Source organism: Eretmochelys imbricata, chromosome 4, assembly GCF_965152235.1.
Source record: "Eretmochelys imbricata isolate rEreImb1 chromosome 4, rEreImb1.hap1, whole genome shotgun sequence".
Taxonomy (NCBI): Eukaryota; Metazoa; Chordata; order Testudines; family Cheloniidae; genus Eretmochelys; species Eretmochelys imbricata.
The window spans coordinates 76,137,866-76,152,798 of NC_135575.1; the positions used below are offsets into that span (position 1 = coordinate 76,137,866).

The 14,933-nt window shown below is 39.7% G+C and overlaps 1 protein-coding gene across 1 annotated transcript in view; it reads right to left on the reverse strand.

Annotated features, from left to right (window-relative positions):
* The window catches only part of HPGD (15-hydroxyprostaglandin dehydrogenase), a 36,061-nt gene extending 23,928 nt beyond the window's left edge, over nucleotides 1-12,133 (reverse strand). Inside the window, exons 1-3 of the mRNA XM_077814514.1 lie at nucleotides 12,041-12,133; nucleotides 11,512-11,635; nucleotides 7,192-7,298 (exon numbers count right to left, since the gene is read on the reverse strand). Coding sequence (XP_077670640.1) covers nucleotides 7,192-7,298; nucleotides 11,512-11,635; nucleotides 12,041-12,133 — 324 coding nt within the window. The remainder of the gene's footprint in view (nucleotides 1-7,191; nucleotides 7,299-11,511; nucleotides 11,636-12,040) is intronic.
* Nucleotides 12,134-14,933: the final 2,800 nt, after the last annotated feature.

Consider the following 14,933-nt stretch of genomic DNA (forward strand, 5'->3'; position numbering starts at 1 on the left):
CTCAGTGAAATATGAGAACAAGAATTCCTAAATATATTTTATTCAAGAAATCTGACTAAATTAGTTTCCAAAACTTTAGTGGAGTAAGGCATCAGGTTTCCTCCTTCCCCTCTTAGACCCCTTCTGCTCTCAAACATACACATACTTTTTCTTAATTAATCAAGTTTAGAAATGTTTAGAAAAGGATAACTATTAATTTTTAATGTTTTAGAATATAAAGTGGTGATAATTTAATTTTAATTTTTTATTTTTAATGACAAATATTTCAGCTGAACATTTATTACAGCCCTGGCCTCTTATCTTATTTGTTTATGCTCTTGTCTAATTATTATGAAGTAGCATTATATAATACTGCTCATAATTCTTGTTCTCACAAGTCAGAAAAGCAAATTAAGGTTTAATATGCGTGGTAAATAAAAATATTAAGAGTCTACTATCCATAATTTAAAGTAATGAACAAACATTTTCCTACCAGAATGATTCATAAATTTGAGGTTAACCCAGGTAATCACTTTTTATGATATTTTATGGGTCTTTTCTAGCCCAAGACAATGTACAGCTTTACATGCATAATGTATTTGTGGCTATGACTGTGTATGTCTTCAAAGGGAAGCTGACATTGTGTCTAGAGGTTGAATTAAAATCCAAAAACTGTACAGTGGCAAGCTTAATTTGGCATTCCCTACTCACATATTATGTATGTTGAGAGATGAGAGAGTTGAATCATTATTAGATTCCCTAACTCAATACTCCAAAACAAAGCATTTTTTCTGTCAAGATGAATGAAGATCAATACAACTGTAATTGAAATCAGCATAGCTATTTTTGTTGACTTCAGAGGAAAATGATTTAACCCTAAGTGTGGTTTTTTTTCAGTGAAAGTACAAAGTCTTTGTAGAACTATTAAAAGGGAAACAGTTGCACTGAGTAGAGTTAATCTATGGAATTCGCTGCCATGGGAATCTTTTCATTGGCTGCCACTCTTTCTATATCTAGATCAGGCTTCTTACTCTAGAAACACCTTACAGAAAGAAATTAGGTAAGTGTCATGCCCAAAGTCACATAGCAAATGAATGGTTTCAGAGTAACAGCCGTGTTAGTCTGTATTCGCAAAAAGAAAAGGAGTACTTTTGGCACCTTAGAGACTAACCAATTTATTTGAGCATAAGCTTTCATGAGCTACAGCTTACTTCATCGGATGCATCCGATGAAGTGAGCTGTAGTTCACGAAAGTTTATGCTCAAATAAATTGGTTAGTCTCTAAGGTGCCACAAGTACTCCTTTTCTTTATAGCAAATGAATATCGAAATTTTTTCCTCTCCTGCTGGTAATAGCTCACCTTAAGTGATCACTCTCGTTACAATGTGTATGTAACACCCATTGTTTCATGTTCTCTGTGTATATAAATCTCCCTACTGTATTTTCCACTGAATGCATCCAATGAAGTGAGCTGTAGCTCGCGAAAGCTTATGCTCAAATAAATTTGTTAGTCTCTAAGGTGCCACCAGTCCTCCTTTTCTTTTTGCGGATACAGACTAACATGGCTGCTACTCTGAAACTTCTCAGGCAAGGAGTTTCACAGGTTGACTGTGCACTGTGTGAAGAAGAACTTCCTTTTATTTGTTGTAAACCTGCTGCCCATTAATTTCATTTGGTGGCCCCTATATTATTCTTATATTATGGGAACAAGTAAATAACTTTTCCTTATTCACTTTCTCCACACCACTCATGATTTTATATACCTCTAGGAGCAATCAAACTGTAAACTATTAATTTCACTTTCAACCTATTATAATTGACACTAGAAGTCTGGCTTAGGGAAGAGAACTTACATTCAGATCATTGCCTGGTAGCAAACCTGTATTATGTGAAAGTGCATGGCAAAGTATCTGGTTATTTATGTTTTAGGAACAAGATTTGAAACATTATATTCATACACTGCACATGACTTACCACATATGTTTTGTACTCAAACCTCTTTGTTTTTTTGACTCCACAGGAACTGTGCCTACCTCTACACTAGTGAATTTTGGAATTTAACTGCAAAGAGCCTTCCATGGAGATCACATTATGTTCTGACATATTGTGCCCAGTAATGTACCTTGTTAGGGCATGGAAGTGATATCTCAGATCCAGGCGGCAGTTTCTTGAAGAAGGCTTTAATTAGTGTGTCTTGAAGAAACAACTGACCAGTAGTTAGATGGCCAGTTACAACCATATATACCCTGAGTTAACTGCTAGCATACAAATAAAGGCACAGTCAATTGTGTGATGGCATAATTACAGCCTGTTTTTTAAACTTGGACCATTTGTGTCTATCTATACTGACTCTGCACCAATCTGTTGGTGTCACTCATTTCTTCTTGTGAGACACCGTCATCAGTTCTCAATGCAAAATATCCTGGAGGTTAATCTCCTAGCATGATTCATAAGAGCTTGAAACAGGGGTGGATGAAGTAATATATATAGTTCAGTATGTTAAAAATGGTATTTGATTACAGTGCCATGGAAAAGAAAGAAAGTTTATTAAATAAGATTTAAGCTGGGGGCCCTATCGTGGGATCTCAGCTGAGCCTGTACTGAGACAGACCAGTCTGGTGCAAACACAAGTGTGGATAGACTTGTAGGAATCAAGGAGAACAAGAATGTAATTTAAACTGTAGATGTGCTGTCAGTCTGTTTTTCATGCTGATCTATTTTTTCTGTCTTTTTAAAAAAACATAATTGATTCTGCACCTATAGTATGAGCTTTCTATAACTTGCCATAGTACAGTCCATGTCACTTAAGTCTACTTTCCCTGATGTTTTTGTCAGGAACACATTGGAATTCAGTGGCATCCATCCTGAAGGGCTTGAAAGCTTCTGCAGGGCACAGTCTTAATTGATACTGACTACACTTTACTACATAAAAAGGTCATTAAGGCCCCTAGATTTAGGTACCACTGAAATCCATACAACTCCTGCTTGGTAGGCACCTAATTTCCACTCTAGAAGTCCCCTTAGGGGCCTAAATTTCTGCCTCTGGGCATGTGCACTGCTGACTCAGCTAGGTGGCCAGACACTTCTTATGCTTAAGACCAAGTGTGATCCTCAAAGCAGGTGAAGATAGGTGTTGCCTCACCTATATTGTATGTGGGTCCTGATCCAGTAGTTAGGCTTAGAGTATGCCTAACTCCACACAAAATGGGAGGGAGTGGGGAAAGGAGGCAGCCTCCTTTAGATCTGAAGTTACATGGATTAGGGCACTCACAGGTTCAGTTCTCCCCCTTGCCAGATTAGGGGATAAGAACTGAACCAGAGTTTCCCCACATCTCAGCTGAGGGCCACTGGACTATGGGAATTTCTGATGTGAGTCTCCCTATCTCTCCTGTTTAAACTGTTCCACTTTGCATTTTTAATTATTTATATATTAAGCCAGAGAGCGTGAGAATGACACTTTAGTCTGATAGTTAGAGCACTCACCTGTTCAAACCCCTTCCCCTCAGGCAAAGAGGGAATTGAACCAGGGTCTCCTGCATTTTGGGTCAAAAGTTATAAGGAGCACGCATCTCCTCCTTGCTCCCTCCCTGCACAACTGCTTTGTGTGGAGTTCAGTCTGTGTATCATTACCACTTTTACAAAAAATGTCCTAGGTGCCTGACTCCAGCAGAGGGTTCCAGCTGTAGATTCTGGCCAGAGAATACACACCTTTCTCCAACCTGGGCATGTGTGGGGCAGGGCTTAGGACACATCCCTCTCATTGGCATCTGCCATTGGCTAGCTTAAGCAGCTCCCCACTTAGCAGGCTAGCTTTTGTGGATCCCATTCTTAGGCACCTTTCTCTCCCCATGCATTGTACAGGGAGCCTAGGCACCTAACTCAGGCTTTGTAGATTCCAGTGGTGTGGGGGGTGGGGACTAGGTGCCTAAAAGGCAGGTTTTGCAATGTCTAAGTCCCTTTGTGAATCTGAGACTAGAAGACTAACTGTGGAAATACTTCATTTAGGACACTTTTTTGTTTTCTCTTTTGAAAGACACAACGATTTAAAAGATCACTTCAGCAAATTTGTTTCAGAATCAGCATACTCAAATTATGCAAAATAACTTCTGCTGACACTTCTACCAAAATGTCTGTGGATGAATCTGTTTTTGATATTAACATATCAGTAAAAAGGGCTCAAGGAGTCTCCTCCATCAACGTCTAGTTCCCCAATATAGAAGTTAGATACAATCCACTGAACAGTCCCAGTGCCAACACTGACCATATGAAATGAGAAAAGAAAGGAGGTGGTGAGGTTGGGCAATGAGCTTGCTCTCCACCTATACTAGCCACTAGAGCTGCCCAGCAGCATGCGCTCCTTCAGGCTCCCAGAAGATATTTCCAGCTAGCCATCCTTCTGCGACTTCTGCTTTAGCATGGCCACTCTTCACCCTTTCCAGTGCACCTCTGGCTATAAAATCCATAACCTAGCCCTGTACTTTTAGATCTCTTATCTTGCTCTATTAGTTAGTTGTCAAATTCCAACAGAGTGCCCATGTGATTTTGTTTCGTATTGTATGTGTTTTGATCAAATTTAAAACATCTTCATGTATAAAAAGTCATTATCCTACAAAATGATGATTGAAATTATTTTTTGCATATATATCCTTCATTGGAAGACTGACATAAAAATATCTTTCATGGCTGTAATCCCATGCAAACTCTATATTAATCCCTCTTCCAAACTTCCTGTTGCTGCCCTGTTTGCAGGTGCAAATTACTATGTTTGGCATTCGGATTCATGGGAGTGATGTATAGAGATACACTGAATCCTAACATGGAAGCAGGTCTTTCCTAAATATTGGAATGACAGTCAGAATTTGAAAGGTCAGGGCATAAAGTAAGTCCTTCCTGACTGACAGCTTTTTTGGAGTTCAGATCTCCAAGCTATGTGGCTTGAAGATGGAACCACCCAGAAATGGTGACTGAGAAGTGAACCCCCACGTACAACATTCTTTGGCAATGGGAAGTTGGGATGGCATTGGAATGGTAGTCATGTTGGTTATGAGTTCAATCCTTGAAGGGGCCATTTAGGGATCTGGGGCAATTGGGTATTGGTCCTGCTTTGAGTAGGGGGTTTGGACTAGATGACCTCCTGATATTCTAACCCTGATATTCCATGTATTAGCAAACAAGTTGTGACATCGTGTCATGTGAGAAACCAGGAATGCATGTTTGAAAGATCTCTTTTGCAAAAGTTCACTGAATTTACATGGGTTCAGCTGGACAGCTGCTCTTAAGCTGAAAGAATGTGCTCCAACAAATGGGGAATGGTGAAAATATTTCATACGTGAAGAACTTGGAACATATTTGTATGCCTTAAGAAAATGAAATATGTAGCCCTAGATTAAACAAATCTTTTAATAGTGGGCAACTTATTTCTCATGTGTATGCCAGCTGAGCCTCAATAACAGTTGATGTGTCTTAATCATTTACATAGAAATGGACTCCAGTGAAGACTGAGACTAAAGTAGGTGTATATTCCTTAATGTTATTGTTTATATTCCAGTTTTAAATATGGGCCAATAAGTTATTTTATGTTGTTTATAAGTGATTCATCACTTTTTATAAGTGATTCATTCTCTAATTTTTATGCACAATATTCCTATTTTCATACATGTTCGTTCACTTGGAATTTTTAGAGGCTCACTACTATTTCTAACTATCTTTTTATTCCAGGTTACCTTCTGACTGATTAGCATTCGGAGGGTTTAAACACATAACACATTTTCTCCATACATCTAATACAGAGAGCCAAAGAATAAACAATTAATGACATTAGTGGACTGTCGGTAATGTAGACCAACATAACTTTTATTGTGGTTGCTTTCAGCCTGAAATAATGGCTTTTCAGGTATCAAAGATCCTCAGCCACCAGGAGTGTTTTTATTCTCTATATTCCCATATCTATATTTGAAGCCATGTTTACAAGCTGCAAAGATTCAAATGGAGTGAAGAATGTGAGAAATAAGTTGTGAAGTATGAGAGGCGGAGAGCTCATGAACTTTCCATTCCTTGAGAAACTTACTTCTACAGAGTTTATTTGTAAATATTTATTTCTCTCTGCTACAAGACAACTGCTACCTTGGATAGGCTTGTCTACCAGAGGCAGCAGCCATGGCTTTTCACACTTTTCACAGCTCAGTATGCTGCAGGTACCATATAGTCTGCGGGATCAGGCCTTGCATGCCATTATGTTAGTCACTAGAATCTAGTAGTGTAATGTAGTATACGCTGATAAAAATAATTTAACAATACTGTTATTATAAAACATGGTTATTACCAATAATATTTGAATTTATTCTCTTTTCAGAGTTGTCTGTCTGATTACCAGTTCCAGCAGTCTGCTTTCCATCTATATGTGGAACAATCAGGGAGAAATGTTTATGTACAAATAGCAAAAGACTAGATTTAAGATCTGGTATGTGGGTCTAAGGGAAGACTATTTCTCTGCATGTACAACGTGTAAAAAGTAGAGAAAAGAAAAGGAACTAAAGACCATAACCAGTAAATATTTCGCCATCATTAACATTAATAATGTACAGATACAGGACAATGAATGAGTTATCATAGCATTAATGATTCATTTTATTCTTAACTGTTAAGATATATCAGTATTTGAGATTAGTGTTACAATTATAGTACTTGCTTAGGTGCTAGTATAATTATCTGTAGTGACTCATGTATATATAGGTAGGGCCGCGCCATACACTGACCATTAATGGCTCTCATGTCACTGGAAGGTAGGGGGGTTTGAGTGTGTATATATATGTGCATGAGTGGGTTGCGGGCAATATAGGATTTTTAATGTGAAGGAACATGATGATCCATGAAAGAGACTTAACTGTAGAGCATTAGTGCATCTAAACATGGTTTAAATAAAAATTGTTTGAAACACTCTTTTCAAATGGTAAATTTGTTTCTTTAGATGTTCTCCAGGATGACATACACGTTGAGTGTAAACAAAAACCAATGAACCAAAAACACTCTCTCACAAATCCACAGCACATAATTTCCTCCTAAACTTTACCTTAGGCATAATCAAGCACTATAGGCTGGGATTTTCAAAGAGGAAAATTAAATTAGAGTTGAGTGCCTAACTCCCTTAGGCCTCTTTGAAAATCTCACCTTTAGGTAATACAGTATGAACATTTTAAAACAGATAATGCTTACCAAATTAATTTGTATAGTGTTTTCCCAGTCCTTTTCATTATTCACTCCAGCATTATTAACCACAACATCCAGCCTTCCAAAATGTTCAATTGTTTTTTTAAAAGCACCTACAGTAAAATCCAAGGGAAAAATTCCTTAGCTGTCTTGTTTTCCATATTTTTAAATGTTACACATGGAATGCAAGGCACGATATTTGTTACCCTACCAAAGTATGTTAATTCATCATTTTTTTAAAACAGTTAATGTTAAACACATACTTTGTTAATGTTTAACAAATACAACACTTGTCTAACTATTCAACAAGTATTAACAGTAACTCTATTTAAGACTGTTAATGGAAGTAGAATAGTACAACCTTTTCACTCAGCATCTTCTGAAATCAAGTCTTTATTGCTTGATCTTGCATTAGTTTGGGTATTCAAGAAATTCAGGATCTGATCCCATGTATCTTTTAAAGAAAAACTTTACACAGTCTGAAAAACTCATGTTTGGGTTTGAATTCAAATTATTTTAAGAATGAGTCTATCCTTACTCAATGATGTAATTAATAAATATTTTAAATCTTTAAACTATCAATAATTCACCATATTCCTTGATGAACTGTACCTATTTATGAGTAATTGATGTACACCCTATATATACAGTTACTGATTTATAGCCTCTCAGATTCAATCTCATTCCTTCTATTGTTGACAAATTACCTCCACAGAGTTTCTATACATCAGACAGAATTAAAATTAGTGGGCCAGATCCTCAGGACCTCTATGCTCAGCACAACCTGTGCAGGTAGGGAATTCCCAAAGTGGCTTATAGACACCTTTTGTGGGACCCTAAAGATGGCAATGTTTTCAGAATAAAAAGCTTACAATACTTTTGTGGTGCCTGTTTTTTTCAGGGTTGTAAAAATACTCAAAGACAAAAATACATTTAAAAAAGAAAGTGCAGAGATGTCTGTACTGCCAGAATCTGACTCAACAGCAATGTGTGCATATTTCCCAGCAATTTAGAGTTCTTAAGGGCTTTATCATAAAACACTGAACAAGTGTCATTAACATTTTCTTTGAACAAAAGAACAGTTTTGAGTCGTGTCTCTGCGCATTTTACTTTTTCTTTCCTCCAAGCATTGTTCATCACACGGAACACTTGTTCCATTGAACTGTTTGTCTGTGGCAAACATCAAACAAATACTACATAACAAATATATGTTGAATGAAAATAAATAACTTGATGAAATGAAAATCCAGACCACGTCAGATTCCCTGAAAGGTATTCTTGAGACACCAGGCCATTGTGGCCAACAGAAAAGTTACAACAAATTACAAAATTACAACAGCACTGTTGCCATACCTCCTTTTCTCTGGCCACACCCTTACACTAGAATGGGTATAGCACCAACAGTATCAGGTGTTTGTGTCACTCAGGATTACCCTAGTTAGGGGAATCACCAGGTATTTGGCTAAGGCTGCCAGAGCAATTTTAGAAGGGGTCAGAATATGGTACAATAGTCGTTTTTAAACACAAGAGCATTGTATCATGTTAAAAACAGCTAAAAGCAAAGAATGCATTCATCTAACCTCCCTTGCCTTTCAGAGTTAATGATGATATTATCCTCCACTATAATGCTTTGATATTTAAAGGGCTCTATTTTTAGTTTCCTGTCTTTTCTGTTTTGTGTTAAGTTTATTGCCTATTTTGTTCTTCAGTCTCTGAACCTAACATTCTCTAACCATGTTTTCCTTACTTCCTTAGTGGCCCAATCCTGCACTATCAAAGTTAATTGAAATTCTTTGACTTCAGTGGGAGCAGAACTGGTCATTCAGGGAATCAATGCAGTTTTGGGGATGCAGGATCAGGCCCTTAATTTGATCTCAATTTCAGAATTTGGCTTTATGCTTCACTTGTTTTTCATCCTGCTCTCTACAGAAGCTCTTCAATAACACTGTCCTTGACACATAGCATTCAAAGTCTTCTGTCTTAAAATAACAAAAACAAAAAACTTTTGGCTTATTCTTAATGATGTGTGTATCATTCCTAGGCCTATACAAATAATCTTGACCACACTAGGAAAAAAAAAGCAAATACTTTTCAACTGGTCAAACTGATGTGTTGAAAAAAATGTTGATTAGTTTATGTAGTCTACTGCTGGCAACAGGTTTGTCAGTCCACAGTGATCACATCTGTTTAGGGTCCGGTCACAGGGTGGCACTACCTCTTTAAGAGGGAGCAGGGTCAGTGTACCTTGTGTCTGGTCAGATGACCAAGATTAGGCTTTAAAAGAGGGTACCTGGGCTTGGGAAAGGAAGAGACCTGGTGAATTAGGGCTGGTAGACTCCCCTAAGGGAAGACAGGGAGAACCTGAAAGGAACTGTTTAGAAAAAGGTCCTCTGGAGAGAAAAGCCCTGGGTGGCTATGCTCAGGGAACAGGACCAGGAACAGCAAAACTGACAGATACACCTGTGAGAGGAGGCAGTGAGAGCCTGAGAGGTAAAGGGGTTAAAGTCTCCTGTGAGTAAAAGCCAGGGTGAGTTGAAGAACTGTTTTTGTTTGTTTGGACAATAAAACTGCTGAAGAGAGACTGTCTTTGAGAGGTGGGGAGAAGGCCTGCCTTGTTACATATCCATATGAAACAAAAGAATCTTGTTAGTATTATGATAATTAGTAATTTATAATTATTGTATTTATTTTGCATATACATCCATCTCGCCAGTGTTCTTGGCACTGTACAAAATATAAAATACCACCCTCTGAAAATATAAGCACCTTAAAATAAATGAGAGGATCCAACTTAAAGAGGATATGAAAAGGAATGGAAGGGAGGTATAAATATGGATCAAGGCTGATCAGTCCAAAACTGCTTTGCAGAGAAAAATGGTTTTAAGGTGATTTTTCAAAAGTAGGTTGGGAGAAAATAAAACCAATGTCTGTGCAGAGAGAGCTCCACACTGTTGGGCCATGCACAGCAAAAAGCATGACCATGACCTGACTGCAGATGTGATAGTGGGACCCTGAACAGTGTGCACCGTGTGGCTGCAGACTGTGTTCCTGATCCTGCAACTTGTTTCACAGGGGCAGTCACATGTCCATACGGAACTCCAGTGAAGCAACAGAGGGATTTGCCCACACTGAACAAATTGTAGTATGAGGACCACTGTCCGTAAAAAAGCTTACAGAGTAGGTAGCCACTAAGGAATTTAAAACTAACAGAGCCAATTTAAATTAATTGATCTACTTTATAGACAACCAGTATAAAAGAGTTGGGGATAGGTGTAGTGTAGTTATGCTTATTTATACAAGTGAACAATCAGATTGCTGCATTCTGGACAAGCAGCAAATTGCTGAAGTTTTGTGAAGAAAGAATTAAAATAATCACACATTGCTTCTGTGAAGATTATCATGTGACAAAGGTGCAATCATAGAATTTATGAGGCAGAAGAAAGAAACTATGTGTTTATATCAAGTCTAACATCTTTTTCCATGGAAAGAGCATTCACATAAGTGACCCAAGGTTTTTTTTAACCTAACTAAGGATCTCTTAATGAATCTGCAAACAGTCATGGGATGTTGTGGTTATCATAAAATGTTTGTGAGATGTCTGTTGTGAAATGCTGCATAAAAAAGTAAATATTATTATCCAGAGCTCAGTAGAGCAGTTTATTCCTGAATGAGGACATGCACAAAATCAAAAATCACAGGAGTTGATTGCTTTTTATCTGCAATGGTTTAAGTTAAAATTTAAAAAGCTGTATTATAAGTTATTTCTTAGCTTAAAGAGCAACATTTCATCCTTGGCATTTATGGCCAGATTCTGATCTGAACAATAGCAACCTAAATTCAGACTAGTTCCATTGTACTCCTAAGTATCTGTATTGCAGATCACTCCGAGCAGAAACTTGTCACTTTCATGGTGAGAAGATGCATTTTTGAGTCTGCCAGGAAGCTTTATTAAACACTTTAAATATTTTATTAAGTAAATACTCTACTTTATTAAACACTGGATTTTAAAGTTTTTAATACATTACTCATTAAATAACCCTTATCTTATGCAGAGGCTTTCATACAAAAGTATCACAAAACATTCAGTGACGTCTTTATCCTTTCTTTACTATGTGCCAAGTCCTAAAGCCAAAGGCACACACTGGTAGTAATATTTCACATTTGCAGAGTGAGAAACAGATCCTACTTGAGTCATGCTTGTAAGGGATCAGAAATAGGCTGCCCTCCAGAAACCTTAATTGCACAGTTATAGGTTCAGTAGCCCAGCTTTGTTCAGGTTGTTGCATGTTATGATACTGTATAATGCTGACAGATTTCCTTCCTTACCTTGCAGTTGCTCCTGATCTGTAACATCGCACTGAATGAAAAGAGTCCTCTGAGCTTCAAACTGCTCATCCAGGGCAGCTTTGCTCTCCTCACCGGCTTCGAGGTTCCGATCCACGAGAGCCACCTGTGTCAGGAGGAGGTCGGGGCGATGCACGTGAGAGGAATGATCACAGCATTTGTAAAACAAGGGAAATTCAAGAGGGACGAGCGGACCCCCCCCCCCCCCAGCCAAATACCACACAGCCTTTTCCCAGCCGGGGAGGTGACGTGTCTAAGGCCCCTCTTGCTCCAACCTGCACACCCCAGCTGCACGCCCCGCGGGAAGGAAAACTGGCCCTGGGGAGGGGCACGAAGCCGGGAGAAGGACAGCAGCAGGTACCTACAGCGTGCACGAAAACTGGGGGAGAGGCTCTTGGCTTCCTAGAAAGCAGCAGCAGCAGCCTCTGTGGAAGCGACCTCCTAAGAAGGTGAGAGTGGCTCCGGGATGGCGGCAGCCCCTGGGTGGTGCGCCAGGGACACACGCGCTTACCTTCGCGCCCTCCTCCAGCAGCGCTTGGACAAAGGCTCTGCCTATGCCCTGCGCCGCGCCAGTCACCAGAGCCACCTTGCCATTCACGTGCATGCTCGCTGCTTGCTGAAGGCTGAGCGCCGCGCCGGTCTCTGTCCCTCGCCAGGGCTCTGGGGCGCGCGCGCTCGCACTTGGTATTTATAGAGTCCCTGTCTCCTTTATCTTCCCTCACAGCCGTGCCTCCGCGGGCAGCAGGCGAGAGGGAAGTTGCCAAGCACACTGGGGATGGGGATCCTATCTCGGTGTCACCTGCCCTGTAAGTTCACTTCCTCCCTCCCCCTCCTCTTCCTCCTCCTGCCGTCGCTGCTGCGGCTCCTTCTCTCCTTTCCCTTCTCCTGGGACAGCGCTGACACCCGCCCAGTGCGTGTCTGCGGAGTGGCGCCGGGCATTCCCGGGCAGAGCGTCCCCGGGAGCCCCAGGTTTGACGGGGGCCAGCAGGGGCGCTTTGCACGCTCAGCTTCCCCCTCTCGCTGGTATGTTTTTCTTTTTTTTTTTTTTCCAAACGAACAAAAGCCCGAGCTGCAGACTCTGGGGACAGGTCCTGCCTCTTTTCTTCCCCTTTGCGTCCGGACAAATGGCGTGAGAACAAGTTAGGGGACTTTTGATAAGGGCTGTTGGCAACTGCTCAGGTTTTATGCGTTTTGCTTGGCCCAATTCGTATCAGCAGCAGGCTAAATAATTGGAACAAGTTTCAGAGCCCGAAACAATAACAAGCGTGGAGTCCCTCCTCAGACTCCTAAATGCATTGCTGGGCCCCATCAGTTCCCCCCTCCCCCTTTTATAACAGCTGGGGGAATCTCCTGTGTGTTCATACTTCCCCCAGGGTCATCATGTCTCTGCCATTGCTTTCTAAAAATGTTCCAGCTATCAGGTTAGTAAGGTAAATAATAAGATACTTTTTTAAAAGTGTAATTAAATCTGCCATAATCTATCCATCACAAAATATGGAGCTAGGTTTTATTAAAGGACTTTATAAATAAAGTACTGTCTGCCTCTCCACAGGAGACACAGATGTCCGAAGAGTTAAAAATATAAAATTAACAACAAACCTGAAATAAAATACCTCTAAATAAATAAATTGGTCCAAAGCAAACCAAAGTAGTTTCAGTAAGAAGAGGGAAACATTGAGGCAAATTTGTGCTTGGTGTAACTCCATGTAAATCAAAGAATTTACACCAGGAGAGAATTTCTTGCATTCCTGTAGTCCCATTGATGCCAATGGGAGGTTTGGGTATACAGGCATTAAGGATTAAATCCAATATATTTTATGCTTTTAAAATATATATATATATATATATATACAAAACCAGAATAATTTTGTAGATGCCACATACATTTCTTATATAGAGAGAGGGTCTTGTACTTTGTTGTTTATGTAGGCTGAGTTGTACACCTAGCTGAGCCCCTTGGCCCTCTCCCCCACTCCTGCCCATGGTCAGAACTCTATGATTTTGGTGAAAGTCAAAACAGGCTCCAGTTTTCCCATTTTCAATCCAACATCAATGTGGGTGTGGGGTGGAGTGAGGACTCTAGTTAGGATGTTGGCTGGATTGGGGACAAGGGACCCATCTGGGGGAGCATGCTGCTGGTGTGGGGGTGAGGAGTCTGCATGGTAGTAGTTGGCCAGAGTGGTGAAGTGAGGGCCCCCAGAGTTTTCCATTAAAATCTGGCCCACAGAGTGCCCGCTTGGTGCTGCAGGCATAGGAAGATCTCTGGTGCCCTACTTTCTAACATAAGCCTCACACTAAACCCTGAGGTCTCTGTCTCACCACCATATCTGGAGTGACCAAGTGGTGGTTTTGGTGATAAACAGAAGCTATAGCACTACAGACAGGGAAATGCCATGGAGGTGAAGGTAGGGCCTCATTTTGGTTGGCCAAATATTTGAGAAGATATATTCTATTAGAATGTAAATGTAATTTTTTTAAAAGCCAAACTATTAAATTATCTTAGTACTAGTCCCGTAAATGAGAATGATGGGTGTCTTTACCTAAATTAATTTTAAAAGTCACTATTCTGGTTCCATGCAGTAAATCCAATAGTATATTTTAAAAACCTCATTGCATATTTAAAAAAAAATCATTGTATGTGAGCACCACTGCACATTGGTTCTGGCAAGGGCTAATCCCGCAAGGTACTGAACGCCCTCAATCCTGGGCTCAGGCCCTGAATGAGTAAAGAAGGATTTTCGATAACAGTTGAGTATCGGTTTTGAATCATCCCTGCCCTCTCTTTGCCTGATGTAATTACAGAAAAACCATTAAACCCGCAACAGTTGGCATAATCTTTAAACAGTATAGTAGTATGGCAGCTGGGAATAAAAGCAAAACAAACACATGTGAACCCCTCCCATGCCTCACCTCTTTCAATTTTGGCAACACACACTATAAGGAGCTCTCTGTTCTATTCACTTGACTATCAGATCATACAGCAATGAATTTAGACTGTGTTTTTAATGTATGTATGTTGTGTTCTAAGGCACGGAGTATATCAGGACTGTGAGAAAGCTATTTAACAAGCTGGGATGTTTGATTAAAATTAGGAGATCAGCCTACTAGAATAACTCATTTCTGTTAGGGTTATAAGGATTTTAGTGTAATTGTAATTTATAATATTCTGACAGTCTCATTAAAGGGAAACTCACAAATGGTTCAGACCCACACTTGTTGGTATTTACATGAATGCAAGATCTGGGTTATCCGTATTTGTTATGGTAGAGAGGGCTCTCAGAAGCCCCTTATTAAAGTCCTGTGATCCATTGGAAGGAAAGTTTGGGGTGATTTCTGTGTTTTTAAATGATGTCTCAACCTTCTCTGGTTTAAAAAAGAAGAGCATAAAGAAAACTTATTGTTTG